This window comes from Dunckerocampus dactyliophorus, chromosome 2 (assembly GCF_027744805.1).
Source record: "Dunckerocampus dactyliophorus isolate RoL2022-P2 chromosome 2, RoL_Ddac_1.1, whole genome shotgun sequence".
In the NCBI taxonomy this organism is placed as follows: Eukaryota; Metazoa; Chordata; class Actinopteri; order Syngnathiformes; family Syngnathidae; genus Dunckerocampus; species Dunckerocampus dactyliophorus.
In genome coordinates this window covers 8,103,062-8,119,162 of record NC_072820.1, presented here as the reverse complement: position 1 = coordinate 8,119,162, position 16,101 = coordinate 8,103,062, and the positions used below count along the sequence as shown (strand labels likewise).

General features: G+C 42.1%; 2 protein-coding genes across 6 annotated transcripts in view; one reads left to right on the top strand and one right to left on the bottom strand.

The window, feature by feature from the left end:
* Positions 1-154: 154 nt before the first annotated feature.
* dipk1aa (divergent protein kinase domain 1Aa) lies at positions 155-10,473 on the top strand. 2 transcript variants are annotated; one of them, XM_054766779.1, is made up of 6 exons: positions 157-747; positions 4,066-4,200; positions 5,471-5,578; positions 5,652-5,828; positions 7,103-7,234; positions 7,963-10,472. In XM_054766779.1, exons 1-6 carry the CDS (start codon positions 694-696, stop codon positions 8,641-8,643), a joined length of 1,287 nt encoding a protein of 428 aa, XP_054622754.1. In that variant the 5' UTR covers positions 157-693; the 3' UTR covers positions 8,644-10,472. The 2 variants fall into 2 exon arrangements, with proteins under 2 accessions (XP_054622755.1, XP_054622754.1); XM_054766780.1 differs by lacking the exon at positions 4,066-4,200 and having other exon boundaries at positions 155-747; positions 7,963-10,473.
* rpl5a (ribosomal protein L5a) overlaps positions 279-16,101 on the bottom strand; it is a 26,217-nt gene continuing 10,394 nt past the window's right edge. Inside the window, exons 3-11 of one of the 4 annotated variants that reach the window (XR_008569480.1) lie at positions 14,158-14,281; positions 13,758-13,827; positions 13,451-13,566; positions 13,229-13,363; positions 12,537-12,739; positions 12,050-12,227; positions 10,459-10,547; positions 5,344-10,273; positions 279-3,530 (exon numbers count right to left, since the gene is read on the bottom strand). Coding sequence is in view for 3 of the 4 variants with exons in the window: in XM_054766783.1 (XP_054622758.1) it covers positions 10,171-10,273; positions 10,459-10,547; positions 12,050-12,227; positions 12,537-12,739; positions 13,229-13,363; positions 13,451-13,566; positions 13,758-13,827; positions 14,158-14,304 (1,041 nt within the window). In the remaining variant the exon portion in view is untranslated. Of the gene's footprint in view, positions 3,531-4,575; positions 10,274-10,458; positions 10,548-12,049; positions 12,228-12,536; positions 12,740-13,228; positions 13,364-13,450; positions 13,567-13,757; positions 13,828-14,157; positions 14,305-16,101 lie in introns of those variants that run through there. The other 3 variants (XM_054766783.1, XM_054766782.1, XM_054766784.1) reach the window with 3 other exon arrangements.

The following is a 16,101-nucleotide window of genomic DNA, read 5'->3' as shown; positions in this document are numbered from 1 at the left end:
CATGTGTACAAAATTAAGATGGTTTGCAGAATATTACCGGAAGTGATATGGTATGGGTTGTTTTATTATGAAAACGAAAATAGATTAATGTCAGTGGTACATTTGACCGGAAGTGATATCGCCATTGATATAATTTCCACAAAACAGCGGTACTAAATTAAGCAGCCTTGAAAAATTAATTTACTGTTACCCGAATTAATAATGTAACATTCACGTAACACGGTTATTGGGAAAGGTAGAAGTTTATTCAAATACACAGTCGCCAACACAGCTTCAGACTGTCACTTACTCTAGAACTATAACGCTACCTTACAGCATACCATGTGTCACCGGTGAATGCATTTTGACACACATACTCGACTCAGTTTCATTGACAATGTTGTAACTACCAAACGTTTTTCAACGCTTCACACCGCGCCTGCGCATTGACCCGAGCCTGCGCTGTTTTCTGCTGGAGGCATTAAGAAGTTGCTTTGCTGGAAACACAGCCGCTGCAGCTGGAGCGAAGCGCGAACGTGCAGACAGAGCATTGCACACTGGGACAAAATCAACAGGAATAATGTACGTGCGTGAATGTACATTTTACAAGCGAGGCGAGACATCTTCAACTCATTAGCAGACGCCTCCTGCTGTGGCTTTTGAATGACGGTCTCCTTCAGCCAAGTCCACGTATTGAGATGATCTATTTTTGTGATGGCGAAGGGGCTGTTTCCACGGGCCTGGGTGAAGAAGTCCTTCTATTTCCAGGTAATGTTGCTCTGTGTCTTTCTAAAAGTGGCAGTGTGTGATAATGGGGTTTGTGGTGTGCCACATCAGGAGGACTGTTGGCAGTAAACATCCTGCATGGTTTCAGTATACCTGAAGAATGTTGATGGACGAATACGCTTCATATATCAGATGACACATTAGAGGCAGTTTAACCTGCATGTACAGGGGACTTACAATGTGGTTTTATAATCCAAGGAGGTTAATAATTCAAAATCTTAAAGTGCTGAAAATCTTGGGAAGTATAAGATTGACCCAGTTGGAGGCTTGCCTGCTCCCTCTGCAATGCAGTTCCCCAGCATTGAAGACATGACAGAAAAAGTCTTCTCTCAGCCAAAACCAATAAGCGAGATGCATATATTGTTTTTAAAAAGTAAAACGATGTTGAAAATGTTCTAGGTGAAAGTAAAGCATGGTGATCGCTGACTGAGCAACAGGTTGCCCGGCAACAAACGAACATGATACTCAGTGGTCTTTTTGCGGCGAGAATTCACTAAACAAGTCATGAGGATTAACAAGGCGAGTTACCAAACACAATTGCAAACATAGCAGTTTGCACGAACACTTTTTGTTTTGAGATGTTTTGCATACTTGCACCCATGTGCCCTGTAGTGTCTTCACTATGCAACCACAGGTTTTTCCACATTCTGGCATTGTATTCCCCGAAGGTACCCTATGTAGTGTCAGGGAAGTCTTTTACATATTTAACATGTCAACATTATGTGTTTGCACATTTTATGTTCAATTTGTTGATGATTATCAGGACAGTCACTTGCAAAGAATGCCCTTTGTGTTGTCATATTGTCTGTATATTGAATAGCAAATAGTCACACCATGTGATGTTCCATGTTCTCTCCTGCTACCCGCCCACTCTCCTCCCTGGAGGCCCACCATTCATCAGCTCTGCACAGGAGCTGTGTGTCTCCAGTTACCACTCAAAAGTGCTCTTAAAGGAATATGGGTCAATGCGGATGCAGTGGTTTTCCCCCACCTTTCAGTCCTCATTACATGTTTTGTCATTCAAAAACAACAACAAAGGTCATGTGTGTGTGTGTGTGTGTGTAATCTATAAAGACTGGAATTAGCATGACCCAGGTATGATCTGTTAATACAGTGGAATATTAGCACAGCCTAGAAACGGTCCCTGCCTGCGTGCTGGCTGCATGTTGTCACAGAATCATGACATTGCTGCAGTAATATCTCACCAAAGTGAGTACACGGCGTACCTTGTACCCATGTTTATCACAGTGTTTCTCAAGGGACGATATGATGGAAATGAAACTTGTGTATACTTCAGACTAGTCGGTAGGGGTGTCATGAGATCAAACTGTAACAAGATTTCTTTTTCAGGAAAAAACTGTGCCACGATAATAAATTAATCACACGATAAAGGAAAATGAACTCCATGATTTTGCCCGACCGAGACCCTAGTGAGACAAGCGGCATAGAAAATGGATGGATGGATGGATTTTTGCCAGACCCCATACACTGCCATGTGCATGCATGTCTGTTTTGGAAAAGGGTTCAGTCTGTGCATCGGTTCAGCACCGAGACGCTTCACAGGACAGCGGCTTGTGACGTTGTGAGACAGAGTGAGACCTCTTGTCAGTCATACAGTCGCTTTGTCTCGGTGGGGGGAGGCGGGGCCTCTAGCACACACACAGCAAAAGAGTGGAGCCTCATGAGGAGCAATGCATGTAGTCGGAATTAGAAAACAAAAAAGAATATTGCAAAGCCATATGCCACAGCCCCCATGTGGGAATATTATAATGAGCAAGGTGAGCCCATCAACACAAACAAGCCACAATGCCGAATTTGTTCAGAAGTGGTGGCAACTTAAACAAAACAAACTTGCCCACCTAAACATATCCACCTAACCCAGTTTTCCAAACTGGGAAAAAAAACAACACACCAACAGTCAACACTCAAGGAGACATTTGATCGGCAAAGTAAATACAAAACGGAACAGAGCGTGTAGTTTAATGCATCGCCAAAGAAATGCTGCTCTTTAATTCTGTGGAAAAGCCAGCATTTCAAGAAATGCTACAAACGTTAAACAGTACGAATTGCCTGTGATAAAATACATGTCACTAACGGCAATTCCACAACTTTACGGAGTAAAAGATGACATATTACAGGAAATATTGCATTATTATGATCTATTATTATTATTATTTAATATAATCATAGCGATAGTGGTTTATTTGGTCTAAAAAAAATGTCGTTTAGCGCATCCATTTGTAGGTCTTTAAACATTTCAAAACGCACCAGTATTGTTTGTGACTCTTAAATTCAGAAAAAGTTTGTTTGTCCATATTTTTTCATTGTACTTAGAAAAAATAACGTTAAAATCTTGTTTCCTCTCAATCTCGTGCATCATCCCATCTCATGAAACCCCTACTAGCCAGCGTACAGCTTACATAGATTCACTATCCACTGAAACAGCTGGCAACACAAGTGAGTACAAATTGTGTCTTGCCTGACGGTAGCGTCATGCTCTGGGGCTGCACGAGTCCTGCCGGCACTGGGGAGTTGCGGCTCCTTGAGGGAAACATGAACTCCAACACGTACGGTGACATTCTGAAGCAGATCATGATCCCCTCCCTTGGGGAAACTGGGCAGCGTGGCAGTTTTCCAACACGATAACGAGTCCAAACACACCTCCAAGATGACAAATGTATTGATGAGGAAGCCGAGGGTGACGTTGATGGTCTCCTGACCTGCACGCCGCAAGGTGTCGAGCTCCACCAGTGATGTCATCATTTCTGGAAAAACATGTGTATCACTGGTCAATTCAATGTCCAAGAGGATTAAGGCAGTGTAATGGCACTCACCTGAAATATTAACACTTTTGGACACAATTAGGACATTGACGGTGAGGTGTCCTCACTTGTGAAGCTACACTGCTTTCAGAGCTGCACACGGGCTACTCTAATTAATATAAAGTTTAATTTCTATCGTATTGTTGGTTGTTTTTCCCGCCATGCCCAAGTGTACTAACTTTCCGTAATGTCACAATGACGTCTGTAAGACATGTGATGTGCGCATCCCGTGACAAAAGCACTAATGTGATTTGACAAGGAAGTGACAAGCAGCACGAGACACCGGATCAATCGGCACCATGAGAGTGTTAAAATGCTGATTTTAGCCGTCAGAGAGGGCCTACCAATTAATTGTTAACCCAAACACTCCAAAAAAAAAAAAAAAAAAAAAGCAGTGAGGCCTCTTGGGAAGTAGTCCGCAACCTTTTCAGGATTCAAGCCCATCATCCATGCTTTCATTTGTTCTTGTCCTTTGCAGGCTCGTATCTCCTTTGTCAGGGTGAAGTACTTGTTCCTCACTTGGCTGACGGTGCTGGTGGGGAGCTGGGTGCTCTATGTGCAATACTCGGCCTACACGGAGCTGTGCAGAGGGCACCAGTGCAAAAACGCCATTGTGAGTTATTGATTAGCTTGTGTTTGTGTGGTCTGCATTGTGGGACTCTCATTGATTTTTGAAATGCGTACACCTTTGACGTTGTTAGAGCTTGTCAATGCTTGGGTGGCTTTGTCCATGGGACCGTCAGGCTCTTTTTGTGATTTAGCCTGCCTTGTTTAATGCTCAGTAGGTAACAATTAACATTTCCTTTGAACCATCCATCATTTCGGTATCAAGGTTTATGACAGACGTACATCAGTAGCGCCATTATCGTCATATCGTATCAAGGTTATGATAGACGTACATCAGTAGCGCCATTATCGTCATATCGTATCAAGGTTATGATAGACGTACATCAGTAGCGCCATTATCGTCATATCGTATCAAGGTTATGATAGACGTACATCAGTAGCGCCATTATCGTCATATCGTATCAAGGTTATGATAGACGTACATCAGTAGCGTTTTTTTTTCCATTCCTGCTGTTGTGTTTTTCAATTTTCCAGCTTTATCAACTTTCTCTTTGTAAATGATCTTTTCGTAATTCTGTCTTCATTCCCATAATGTTTGTATTGTTTTATTTTCATTCTCGTAACATTATAGCTTTTTCTGCAATCTAATTTTTCCAAAAATTACAACTTGCTTTGTTGTTTTGTTTCTTATTAAATTACAACTTCAACAAAAATGTCTTCTTAAAATTTCAACTTTGTGCTACAAAAATGCCGTTAGCTTTCCTCACAATATTACAACATTATTCTCGTAAAAATTATGACATTTTCTCGTTAGATTGAGATTTTCTGTTTATATTTTGACTTTATTCTTTTTTTCTTTTTTTTTTTTGCTGTTATTGTTTTTTTTCTTGTTAAATTATATTTTTAGAATGTGGGGCGGGCCAATAAAAATACATCCGCGGGCCGCAAATGGCCCCCGGGCCGCACTTTGGGCACCCCTGCTGTAAGGGACTTCGACATGAACGTGTTCCGCTGCAGTATCATCATTATGGTCATCTTAAGACATGATAGCCATTAGCGTTAAACATTTAACAGCATATTTTCAAATAAGTCCGTTTACCTTAACAGGGATAATGTTGCTTTATTGGCCTTTCACGTGCCGTGAACAAGGTGAAGGGAAACAAGGATGTGGTAAAAAGGTTTACAACACCTGCATCACCAATCCGGTTATTCTGGTTAGACCGTGGTTTGATCTCAGGATGCAGTCTGACCTCGTTGTAGCGATTGCAACCTGTTAGTTAAGGTGGCCATGCTTACTGTGTTTCTCGTCCTGCAAGTGTGACAAATACAGGAAGGGAATCATCGACGGCTCGGCCTGCAGCAGCCTGTGTGACAAGGAGACCTTCTACATGAGCAGATGTCTGTCAGCCCTCCCAAACAACCAGGTAGAAGACCCTCCGACCGACTCTTCATTTAGCTCAGCCATGGTTTCTCCAGACGAATGCCGCTGTCTTTCAGGTGTATACTGGAAGCTGGGGAGACCATGAAGGAATCATTCGCTGTAATTTGGGCAGAGTTGTACACTACGAGATGGGCGAGGAGCTGGAGCCGCGGAGGGAGGCCCCCGTGTTCGACACTCCCACTCGAGGCACGTCGGTGGAGAAGTTCAGAGAGATGGTCTTTAATCACCTCAAGGTAAAAATGAAAAAATGGCATTCATACCAAATGAATAAGCTCCTCCATCCTGCATGTACAGTGGTGTGATTTCTTTCTTTCTTTCTTTTTTTGCATGTTTGTCACACTTAGACATTTCGGATCATCAAACAAACATACAGTAAATATTACTCAATGACAACACAACTGAACACAAAATTCAGTTTTTAAATGAAACTTTTATTTAGTAAGGGAGAAGATAATCCAAACCTCCAAGGTCCTGTGTGGAAAAGTGATTGCCCCCTAAACCTAATAACTGGTTGGGCCACCCTTAGCAGCAACAATTGCAATCAAGCGTTGCAATGAGTCTCTTAAAACGCTGTGGAGGAATTTTGGCCCACTCAACTTTGCAGAATTGTTGTCATTCAGCCACATTGGAGGGTTTTCCAGCATGAGGCACCTTTTTAAGGTCATGCCACAGCATCTCAGTAGGATTCAGGTCAGGACTTTCACTAGGTCACTTCAAAGTCTTCATTTTGTTTTTCTTCAGCCATTCAGAGGTGGACTTGCTGGTGTGTTTTGGATCATTGTCCTGCTGCAGAACGCGAGTTCGAGGTCACGAACAGATGGCCGTACATTCTCCTTCAGGATTTTTTGGTAGACAGCAGAATTCATGGTTCCATTTATCACAGCAAGTCTTCCAGGTCCTGAAGCAGCAAAAAAAGCCCCAGACCATCACACTACCACCACCATATTTTACTGTTGGTATGATGTTCTTTTTCTGAAATGCGGCGTTCCTTTCACACCAGATATAATGGGACACACACCCTCCAAAAAGTTCCAACATTTGTCTAGTCAGACCAGAGTATTTTCTCAAAGCTCTTGGGGATCATCAAGATGTTTTCTGGCAAAATTGAGCCGAGCCTTGATGTTCTTTTCAGGAGTGGTTTTCGTGTTGGAACTCTGCCATGCAGCCATGAACACTGACCTTAACTGAGGCAAGTGAGGCCTGCAGTTCAGATTGTGGGGGGCGGGGTGGTGGTGGTTGGGGGGGACGAGGGGGACAATCACTTGTTCACACAGGGCCATGTAGGTTTGGATTTTTTTTCCTCCCTTAATAAAAGTTTCATTTAAAAACTGCATTTTGTCATTTTGTGTTGAGTTGTGTTGTCACTGACTAGTATTTCAATTTGTTTGGTGATCTGAAACATTTAAGTGTGACAAACATGCTGTCGCCCTAATAAACGGCTCGTAATGATGTCATCTTCTCCAGTGGTTGTTTCGTCTGACATTTGTGTCTCTCTGACCTCTTGTAGTCCAAGCTTGGAGATCAGGCCAATCTCGCCGGTCTGGTCAGTGTCATCCTGTCTGTGGCGGACGGCAACAAAGATGGAAAGGTGTCTCTGCCAGAAGCTCGCTCTGCGTGGGCCCTCCTGCAGATGGATGAGGTAAGAAGAAGAGATGGGGATTTGATCAAATTGTCACGAGGAACATAACTAATCCATTCATGTCACGTGACCACCGACCAGAAGAGTGGTGACTGGTGCTGGGGTAGTACTAAACTACTATTAAGCTACTTGTGATATTCCAAGCACAAATCACATACTGCTCTATTTTTTACACTGTGCAGCTTACTTTTTTGTACATAAATATTGTAATCAACTTCAGTTTTGATCATAAATACCAGATACGGAAGATGATATTGATTGATTGCAGAGTTTTCACCTTTATAAGATTATTGTGATTTTTTTAAGCGGACATCTTTATCCCCTAATGGTAGCAATTACACTAAACAATGGAACTTTAGTTTACGTTGTGTAAAAAGACAAATCATTTCTTATGACATGTAATGTGGAAAAATGCACATTAAAGTTGTTAAATGTCTGGTACTTTGCCAAAAATGTCTTCAGTATCGGGGGGAAAAAAATATATTAAAAAAATGTAATCGGTATTGTTTCGAATTTAAAAAAAAATCAAATCTGGTATCGCCAATCACCCATACTGAATGGACAGCGCCTCAACTGGTTGCTACAAAGTAGTGCACTAAAACGGCAGTTATGGTTATCATTTTAAAATCCTTGTTTGACATAAATATTTTTTTTATTTTCAAAGATTTCTTTTTACATTAATATTTAAATTGTTCCGGCCAACTGTACATTTTTTGTGGTTCTTTCAGGTGCTTCTTGGCCTGCTGCTTCAGGAGCGTGGACACACTCCCCGTCTTCTTGGCTACTGCGGCGACCTCTACATGACCGAACGTGTCCCCCATGCCCCGCTATATGGTTTCTCCGCACCCTGGCCGCTTGTGTCCTGGGTGCCCAGCGGCTTACAGCGCACGATGGACCAGTGGTTCACCCCCTCGTGGCCCCGCAAGGCTAAGATCTCCATGGGCCTGCTGGAGCTGGTGGAGGACATCTTCCATGGGACCTACGGCAGCTTCCTCATCTGCGACCTGGCGGCGGTGCACTTCGGCTACACCGACGGCCACGAGCTGCGTCTCACCAACCCCCGCACCGTGGTGCCCGAAAGCCAGTTTCGGCGCAGCATGCGGGCGCTCAGGTGTGACACGGACGCCGACTGTGTGTACGGGGTGGACTGCTGGACGTCATGTGACATGTCAGATAAACGGTGCAGGGAGGAGCCGGTGCGGCCAAATTTGGCCAAAGCGTGCACCGTGCTGAAGGACTACCTCCTGCACGGGGCGCCGTCTGCGCTGAGGGAAGAGCTGGAGAGGCAGCTGTATGCCTGCATGGCCCTCAAGGGGGACGCTGGGCAGATGAACATGGAGCATTCGCTTCTCCTCAACAACCTGAAGGCTCTGCTGTGGAGACAGATCTCACACACCAAGGACTCATGACCAGGAGGAGCTGAGGTGGTAACAATGCTGTTGAATTAAATTATACCGCCTTGATATACTATATGGGCATAAGTATTGAGACATCACTCTCACTTAATTACCCTATTGACACAAATATAAGAATCATTTACACATGCAAACCAACAAGCTGCCAGTCTTTGCTCGGTGCAGCAATCATAATGAAATCTGAGTGAGCCAGGCCCTCACAAATGTGCTGTCAATCCCTACAAGTCTTAAGAGCAGGGGTGTCCAAACTTTTTCCACAAAAGAAAACGTACTGAAAAATGGCGTATGACATTTAGTTTTTGCTTTCTTTCCCATTTTTTTCCCCCAAATTCAACTTTTTTATAACTTTTCCTCCAACCTAATGTTCCAAAATTGACTTTTAATTTCTCATATTGTGACTTCGAATTAAAATAACTTTAATATTTCAACTTTATGCAACTAAAATGTTATATTTCCTTATATCATACGTTATTCTCATAAGATGACATCTTCTCATTGCAAAATTACTGCCAACTTTTCCATTGTTGCTTTAGTTTTGTTATATTTCCACCCCCGTCTTGTGGGCAGGTGTCCAAATACTTGTCCCCATTTAGCATAGCTTCAGCAGCTGGAAAACCGACTAGTGATGCTTTAAATGAATACTGACAGAATTGGACAAAATATTACTGCTGGATAAACCATAGCTGGGAGGCGTATTGAAGACTATCCAATCATGTGTTGGACCTTTTCCTGTTTTTTTTTTTTTTTTTCAATTTATATCGCTTTCAGTGAGTATGACGATATGAAGAATCCATGTCTAATGTGACAGTTTTTGCATGCTTACTTTTGACAAAGCCAGGGTGAAAAAAATGTATTGCGTTTGGGACTGTGCATTGTTCACGGTTACTTGATGACCGTCAGTAACCGGTGGGACATTTCAGGTGGCCAAATCTACTAGGAAGAAGCACAATCATCACCTGGTGACACTGCCTCCTTTTGATGCCTTGGTCATTAATGATGCGAAAGAAGGTGAATATCAATCGTCTTGATCACAGAGATGTGTAGTCATTTGTGAATGTTGTATTTTTCCACGAGAAAATGTACTGTATCACTTTTGGGTTTGACCCATCACAGTGCCATAGAAAACATGCTGAAATCATCTGCTGAATGTTACACACGAGTGAAGATCTTTATGAATTGAACGCTGTATATACAGTGTGCTCGACACTAAAGACACACCTGATAATGAAGTAACTTTGTAAACTTGTAAAATGCGCCATGATACCCAGAAAGTTGTGTGCTGCTGGGTGGACAAAGATGTTAACGCATGATTTTGCACAATGACAATTTTGCGTTTTTTTGTTTTAAATATCATATCACCTGCCTTCTTTCTTTTTGAGTCATTAAGTGGGTAAAGTAAAATGTGCAATGGGACCAATGTGAAGGAATAAACTGTCACCAGCATTCCTCCAAGTATCACTGAAGACACAACAAAGAGTCGAGTTTGTAACAAATTTACTAGTGTTGCATATGGAGCTAACGCTAACCGTCCCCTGCTTCCCGTTCTTGCGCTCGTAAGAAGCTGGCTTTTTTCTGGGCGACGCGGTCCTTCCTTTGCGCCAGAGACAACTTGGAGCGATTCCACCTGCCCAGAAAGAGGAGCAAGAACCGCCATTAGCATTCAGGACAGTTAGCGGTGACTGGGGAAGCGGCCATTTTTCACCTGTTGCGTGACTTGGCTTCACGTCACAAAGCCAAAATTTCCATGTGAGGCATGCGAGGTTGTGTCACTTCATTTGAAAGAAAATAAAACACAAAAATAACACCTACCTCTTCTTTTGGACTTCTCTTTTAGGTTTCTTTTCGTGAACAGGGTTTGCTCTGATGGCGGCATGTGCTTTCTTGTACATTTCCTCTACCTGAAAAGAACACAAGTAAACGCCCTGTCAGTGTGTCGCGCTCAATTATGCTCCTCTCAGTCCCGTCTTGAAACGAAAGCCAACATCACCCGTACGTTTTGCTCAGCAACGTCGGGACCATCAGAGAAGCAGTGCCAGGATGGGTAAAAAAACGGATGAGTCATCATTTGTGCTTACAAATAACAGTTAATTTGATTGTGATACTTGTGTGTAGAAAAACTGCATGTTTAGCGGTTTCAGCTGCTAAGAGCCAACTTTAATTTCCTTTCCATCAGGAAGAAAAAAAATAAAAACCCTGTTTCAAACGGACTGTGCACCCTGGTGGACAAATAGCAACTAATTCCAGCAGCTGCAACATCAAGTCAAACAAATAATTTGACTTGACCACAATAATCGACACATTTATTTAAAAAAAATATCCGTGTGGCCTGTCCTTGCACATCAGTTTTGATTAGCTTCTTCTACTCCCCCAAAAGCCTGATTTTCTGGAGCTCAGTTTCTCAGTTTTCTGCTGACTTTACTCTCACGCTGGGAATTAAAATCCATTGATTTTGGCCTTTAACATAACTGAAGTACGATTAGCCGATTTAAAAAAAAAAAAGGTTCTTTATTTTTCTCAAGCTGCAACGCTGCCCCTGTCACAATGCCAAGAAAAAACGCTTAAATGTTGAAACCGCAAAACGCTGTCTTCATTTTACAAAATGAAGACACTTTACGGTTCCAATTTCACAGCTTCACTCACGTTTTTTCAAAATTAGATTAATAAATCGCACTGTTTCATGGTTGAATACCACCCATTACTACAAAAAAATGTGCATACTGAAGCAAACTGTACGTATTTCTTGCCTAAATGTAGTGTTTTCAAGCATAAAAATGGCTAAATGCACTAAATCAAAGACGCTGTGATGTTATGTCGTATTCCACACTGGTCACTAGGGGTCAGTAATGTTTTGAGAGACACATGAGCACCAGGTTTGAACAGCAGGCTTTCATTGCAGTTTTAAATTCTCACAATAGACACAATAACCCCTAATAAAAACACAGGCTACTGCTGCAGCCGTAACCCACGCCAAGCTAAAACTCGACTCTGAACCCCTGACGTCACTTCCTGTCCGCGCCACCGGAACACATTTACAGCAACACACACAAACACGAGTCTTATTTATATCTCAAACTGCTTATTTACTATTATTATGTCTACTGTATTGGGTAATACGAGTGTAAGGGTGACTATAGGGGTGTTAGTTCATGTCTAGAGGGCTCTAAGAATGTCAAAAACCGCATTTAGAATGTTGAACAGGCTTTCTATGCTTTAACTATGAAAGTATTTCATCTATCAAAGGGAATCCTACTTCTCGGAAATTCACTTATCACAGTCGGGTCTAAAATCAATTACCTGCAATAAACGAGAGATTAGTCGAATAGATAAAAACAAAAAATGCCACCACAAAGTTCATTCCCTCTCGGAGTAACCACCATGTGTCCCCGTTCCTTGAACGTACCGTGTCAGGTGCAACTCCGTTCTTGATGAAGCGAGAAAACTGCCTCTTGTACGCCTCCTCGTCCTCCTCCATCAGGTAGGACATGTAGTCGGCCACGTTCATGCCCATAATGTGTTTCCGATGCACCTCGGCATTAAAATCTTTGCTCTCTGTGTCGTAACCGGGGAAGCGTCTCAGGCTAGGAGCAAGACGGGAGAAGAAGTGTCACATGTTGATTGGTGGTGTGCAGCGGAATGATGAACGGTTCAACGCGTCTCGGAGTTTCGGTGCTCTGATATAAACTAACTTCAGCAGGTAATTAACACGATGAATAAACCATTGTTGCTTCTCTCAGCCCCGTCTTGAAATGACAGTAAACATCAGCCAATGCAAATGAAGGACCAACCACATTTAGCTCAGCCTGCTTTGGGTCATCATCGAGAAGCAGCACACAGTGGACTTCAGAGGTCGCCAATCACGTCCAACTGTACAGTATATTCCAGCTGACCTGTGAGGAATGGCCAGTCCTCCGTCCACTGCCCCCTTCAGCGCTCCAAACACTTTGTTTCCCGTGGTGGTTCTGGCCAGGCCTGCATCCAGGTAACAGGTGAAGGCCCCCGGACGACCGTCCACGCTCTCCACATTGAACTCGTCGCCCGTCACCTCCACCTGCCCCTCGTATACCTGATCCATGCCAAACTTGTGCAGCAACTAGGAAAAAGAAAAACACTCCTTAGGAGGATGAAGCGATTCCCAAAGCAGATATAACATTTGACATACCATAAATGCATCTATCCTATTAGCTCCAGGTCAAAATGAATAGCTTTGGCATTTGGAGAGTTTTCTGACCCATGTACATCTGTTGTCTCATCAATGTAACATGACTGACACCTAGTGACCAGTGCAGAATATTACATCTCACATCTTCAGAATGGCTTATATTTGTATTTTGGTTCATTTCGACACGTTTATGCTTGAAAATGCTTTATTTAAACCAAGAATACATATAAATGGCTTATACATGCAGGGTTTTGTTGGCTAATAGGCCGTAGTCAACCAAAAAGCAGTCATAATTTCTTAATTTATTTTGAAAAACCGTGAAAAGAGTGAAGCCGTGAAATTCCAGCAGCGAAGTACAACTACAATCCATCTAATCAAGACCGTTTTACGGCAAGTGCCACTTTACTGGTGCATCCTTACCCTGCGGGCCAGCAGCAGCCCAGTGCAGTACGCCGCAGCGTAGTTAGTGAGACCCACAGGGATGCCATATTTAGGCAGCTCATGGGAGTACGCAGCAGACACAATGTGGTCGCCTTCAATTTTTGCATAGGCAATCTGTCAAGACACACACACAAAAACACAAAAAAAGAGTGAAGTAATTTGTCAGAGCATAATAATAGGTCAAATCTTTCAACCGCTGACCTGGCAGCAGATGTCCCTGTTGGACAATCGAACGATCAGACGATACTTGGGTGTGTTGTACTTGTTCTTGTCTTGTACAACCAAGCGTTTGCGGGCATAGAAGTCTGTTTTGCCCTCTAGGACGAACAAACAACAAGTATTAGCATGAGGCTACACTGACACAAGGCAAAGACATAATAAATAATAGTGATAGTTTTACATTTGCATCAATATACCCTACTTTTAACGAAATTCGGCACTATATACATTAAGTTTCATCATACTGAATGACAAACATCAGCTTGTGTGACTATTGAACAATAAATACCTCTCCTTCGTCTGAATTTAACTTCATATCTCTTGAAGTAAGCCTTGTTCTTCACCACTTTGACGAAACCCTGCAAACAAATCAAGCTTTCATCAATGCCTGCCAAGCAGGAAAAAGAAGCGTCAAATTGGCGACTTTATGTAAATAGTACACACTTTGGAGTGCTTGTTGATGCATGCAATGGGACTTTGCTAGGTTTAAAAGTGACCGGGCTTCAATGTTTAGCCGAACAGATGAGTTTCGTCAGGCACTGAAGCGCCACGCTGGAAGCAATCCACCCCCGGTATTTATCACACGCCATCCGACCATTAACCCGCTGCAAACACTTATCTAATGTCAACATTCTACACGTTCTCATAGACACAGATGGATACGATCACATATCGTTACATTTTCTTACCATTTTAACGGGTATTTTGCAACCTTTCCTCTCGGATTCAACGGCACTCTTCCGTACTGTCGGGGGGAACTTTACCCGTTGAGATGCTTCAACCACAGGCCACCTCAGAAAGTAGCGCCCCCTGCTGCATTGGAAGGCACACGACAGCTAAACCAACAGGAACAGGCAGCAACGACTCAATACTGAGGGACAAACAGATTGACATTTTTCTCCAGAGAGAAAACCACTAACGAGGAAACTTTTTAACAACTTTACAGGCGTACTGGTGTAATTAATATGACATGTATATATATATATATATATATATATATATATATATATATATATATATATATATATATATATATATATATATATATATATATACACACAGCTCTATACATGTGCAAAAATGACTGTTGAAGACCAGTTGAAAAATTTCAAGAATTTACATTTTGCACTCTTGGATCTTACAGAGCTTCTAAGTAGAGCAGAGCTTAAAAATGCAAAAAGAAGAAATGGGCAACACGCATGATGGTCCAAAAGAGTGAGGTTACTCCTCTGGAAGAAGTCCCTTGTCAGGCAGGCATTATGAACCGCAGCGTTTTCTTGTTGAAAAACGCAGCCATTACTACGCAGACAAGGACCATCAGTCATGAGGGACGCCCCTGCAACATCTCCACGTAGCCAGCTGCCGTTTGACGCCCCTGCACAACCTGAAGCTCCATTGGTTCATTGAGGGAAAAAGCACCCCAGATCATTTTTTAATTGACACTGACATTTAAATGCCATCACATGTATAATAATAATAACAATAGAAATTGGGGTTCTAAAGAAAAGAACAAAAAAAATCATAATGAGGCATTTTAATATCATTTCTGTACTGTACAAAAATCTTTTGATGATGAACGGTGAGATGACAAAAAAAAAGCAGAACCAGAATCTTCTGCTTTGCTGTCGCAGCGAGATAAAATAGCTCAGTGTCACTCGCTGATGTTCTCAGCATCTCAGCGATAAGAAAAGTCAAAGTCACTCTTGCGGGCAGGTTTTTTACGAACATTCAAGCTTTGTTTCTGCAGAATTCTGATTTCACAATGAAGAGAAAGCAACTGTCCAGTTATACGAAGGCCACACTGTACTCTAATGTGTGTGTGTTCAGTCTAAATGGTCATGTTTGGATCCTTTATTACACCCGCTAAGTGTGGAAACGGAAAGGTAAAAGCGTAAAAAGTCTTTCTTTTGTTGGTTGAGTGTCCTGCAAAAACTACATGAAACTCTGTGGAGGAGGTGGAACGTGTTTGTGGCCCGAGGTATACATTCTAAAAAGACAAAAAAACAAAACAGCAAACATGGAAAATCGGCAGTTATTTCACAAGAAATAAAGCAAAATATTTAAGGGAAAAAAAGTTGTAATCTAATGAGAAAAAGTCGGGATTTTACGAGAATAACGTGGTAATATTACGAGGATAATTTAGTCGCATGAAGTTGAAATATTAAAGAAAAAAGACGTTATTTTTTTAAAAGTCATAATATTATGAGAAACAAACAAAACAAAGTTGTCATTTTTGGAAAACTAGGTTGGGGGAAAACTTACAATATGATGGGAATAAGGTCGAAATGTTTTGTGACTAAAGTTCTAAAATTATGGACAAGAAGAAAATTGAAATAGTTGAAAAACAACAGCAACTAAGGGGCCGGGGGGCGGGGGGGGAGAGCAAAGACGGAAGTTCGTAATAATAATAGGCTTTTTTTCACCTGCATCACAAAGATGAGATGCAGTTTTTTTGAAACATAAACATGCACGCTGCTCAAAAAAAGGGAACACTCAATTCACACTCAGTCAAAACTGCTGCGCCGTTTTTCAAACTGTCCACTTTGGAAGCAACACAGATTGACAATCAATTTCAAATGAAGGTGGTGTCTTCTTCCACTTTAATTTTGAGTGGGACTCCAAATCCAGACCTG

Coding starts and splice junctions, on each gene's coding strand:
- dipk1aa (XM_054766779.1), top strand. CDS start 694: ATGGCGAAGGGGCTGTTTCCACGGGCCTGGGTGAAGAAGTCCTTCTAT. Junction 748..4,065: donor AGAAGTCCTTCTATTTCCAG/GTAATGTTGCTC, acceptor TGTCCTTTGCAG/GCTCGTATCTCCTTTGTCAG. Junction 5,829..7,102: donor TGGTCTTTAATCACCTCAAG/GTAAAAATGAAA, acceptor GACCTCTTGTAG/TCCAAGCTTGGAGATCAGGC.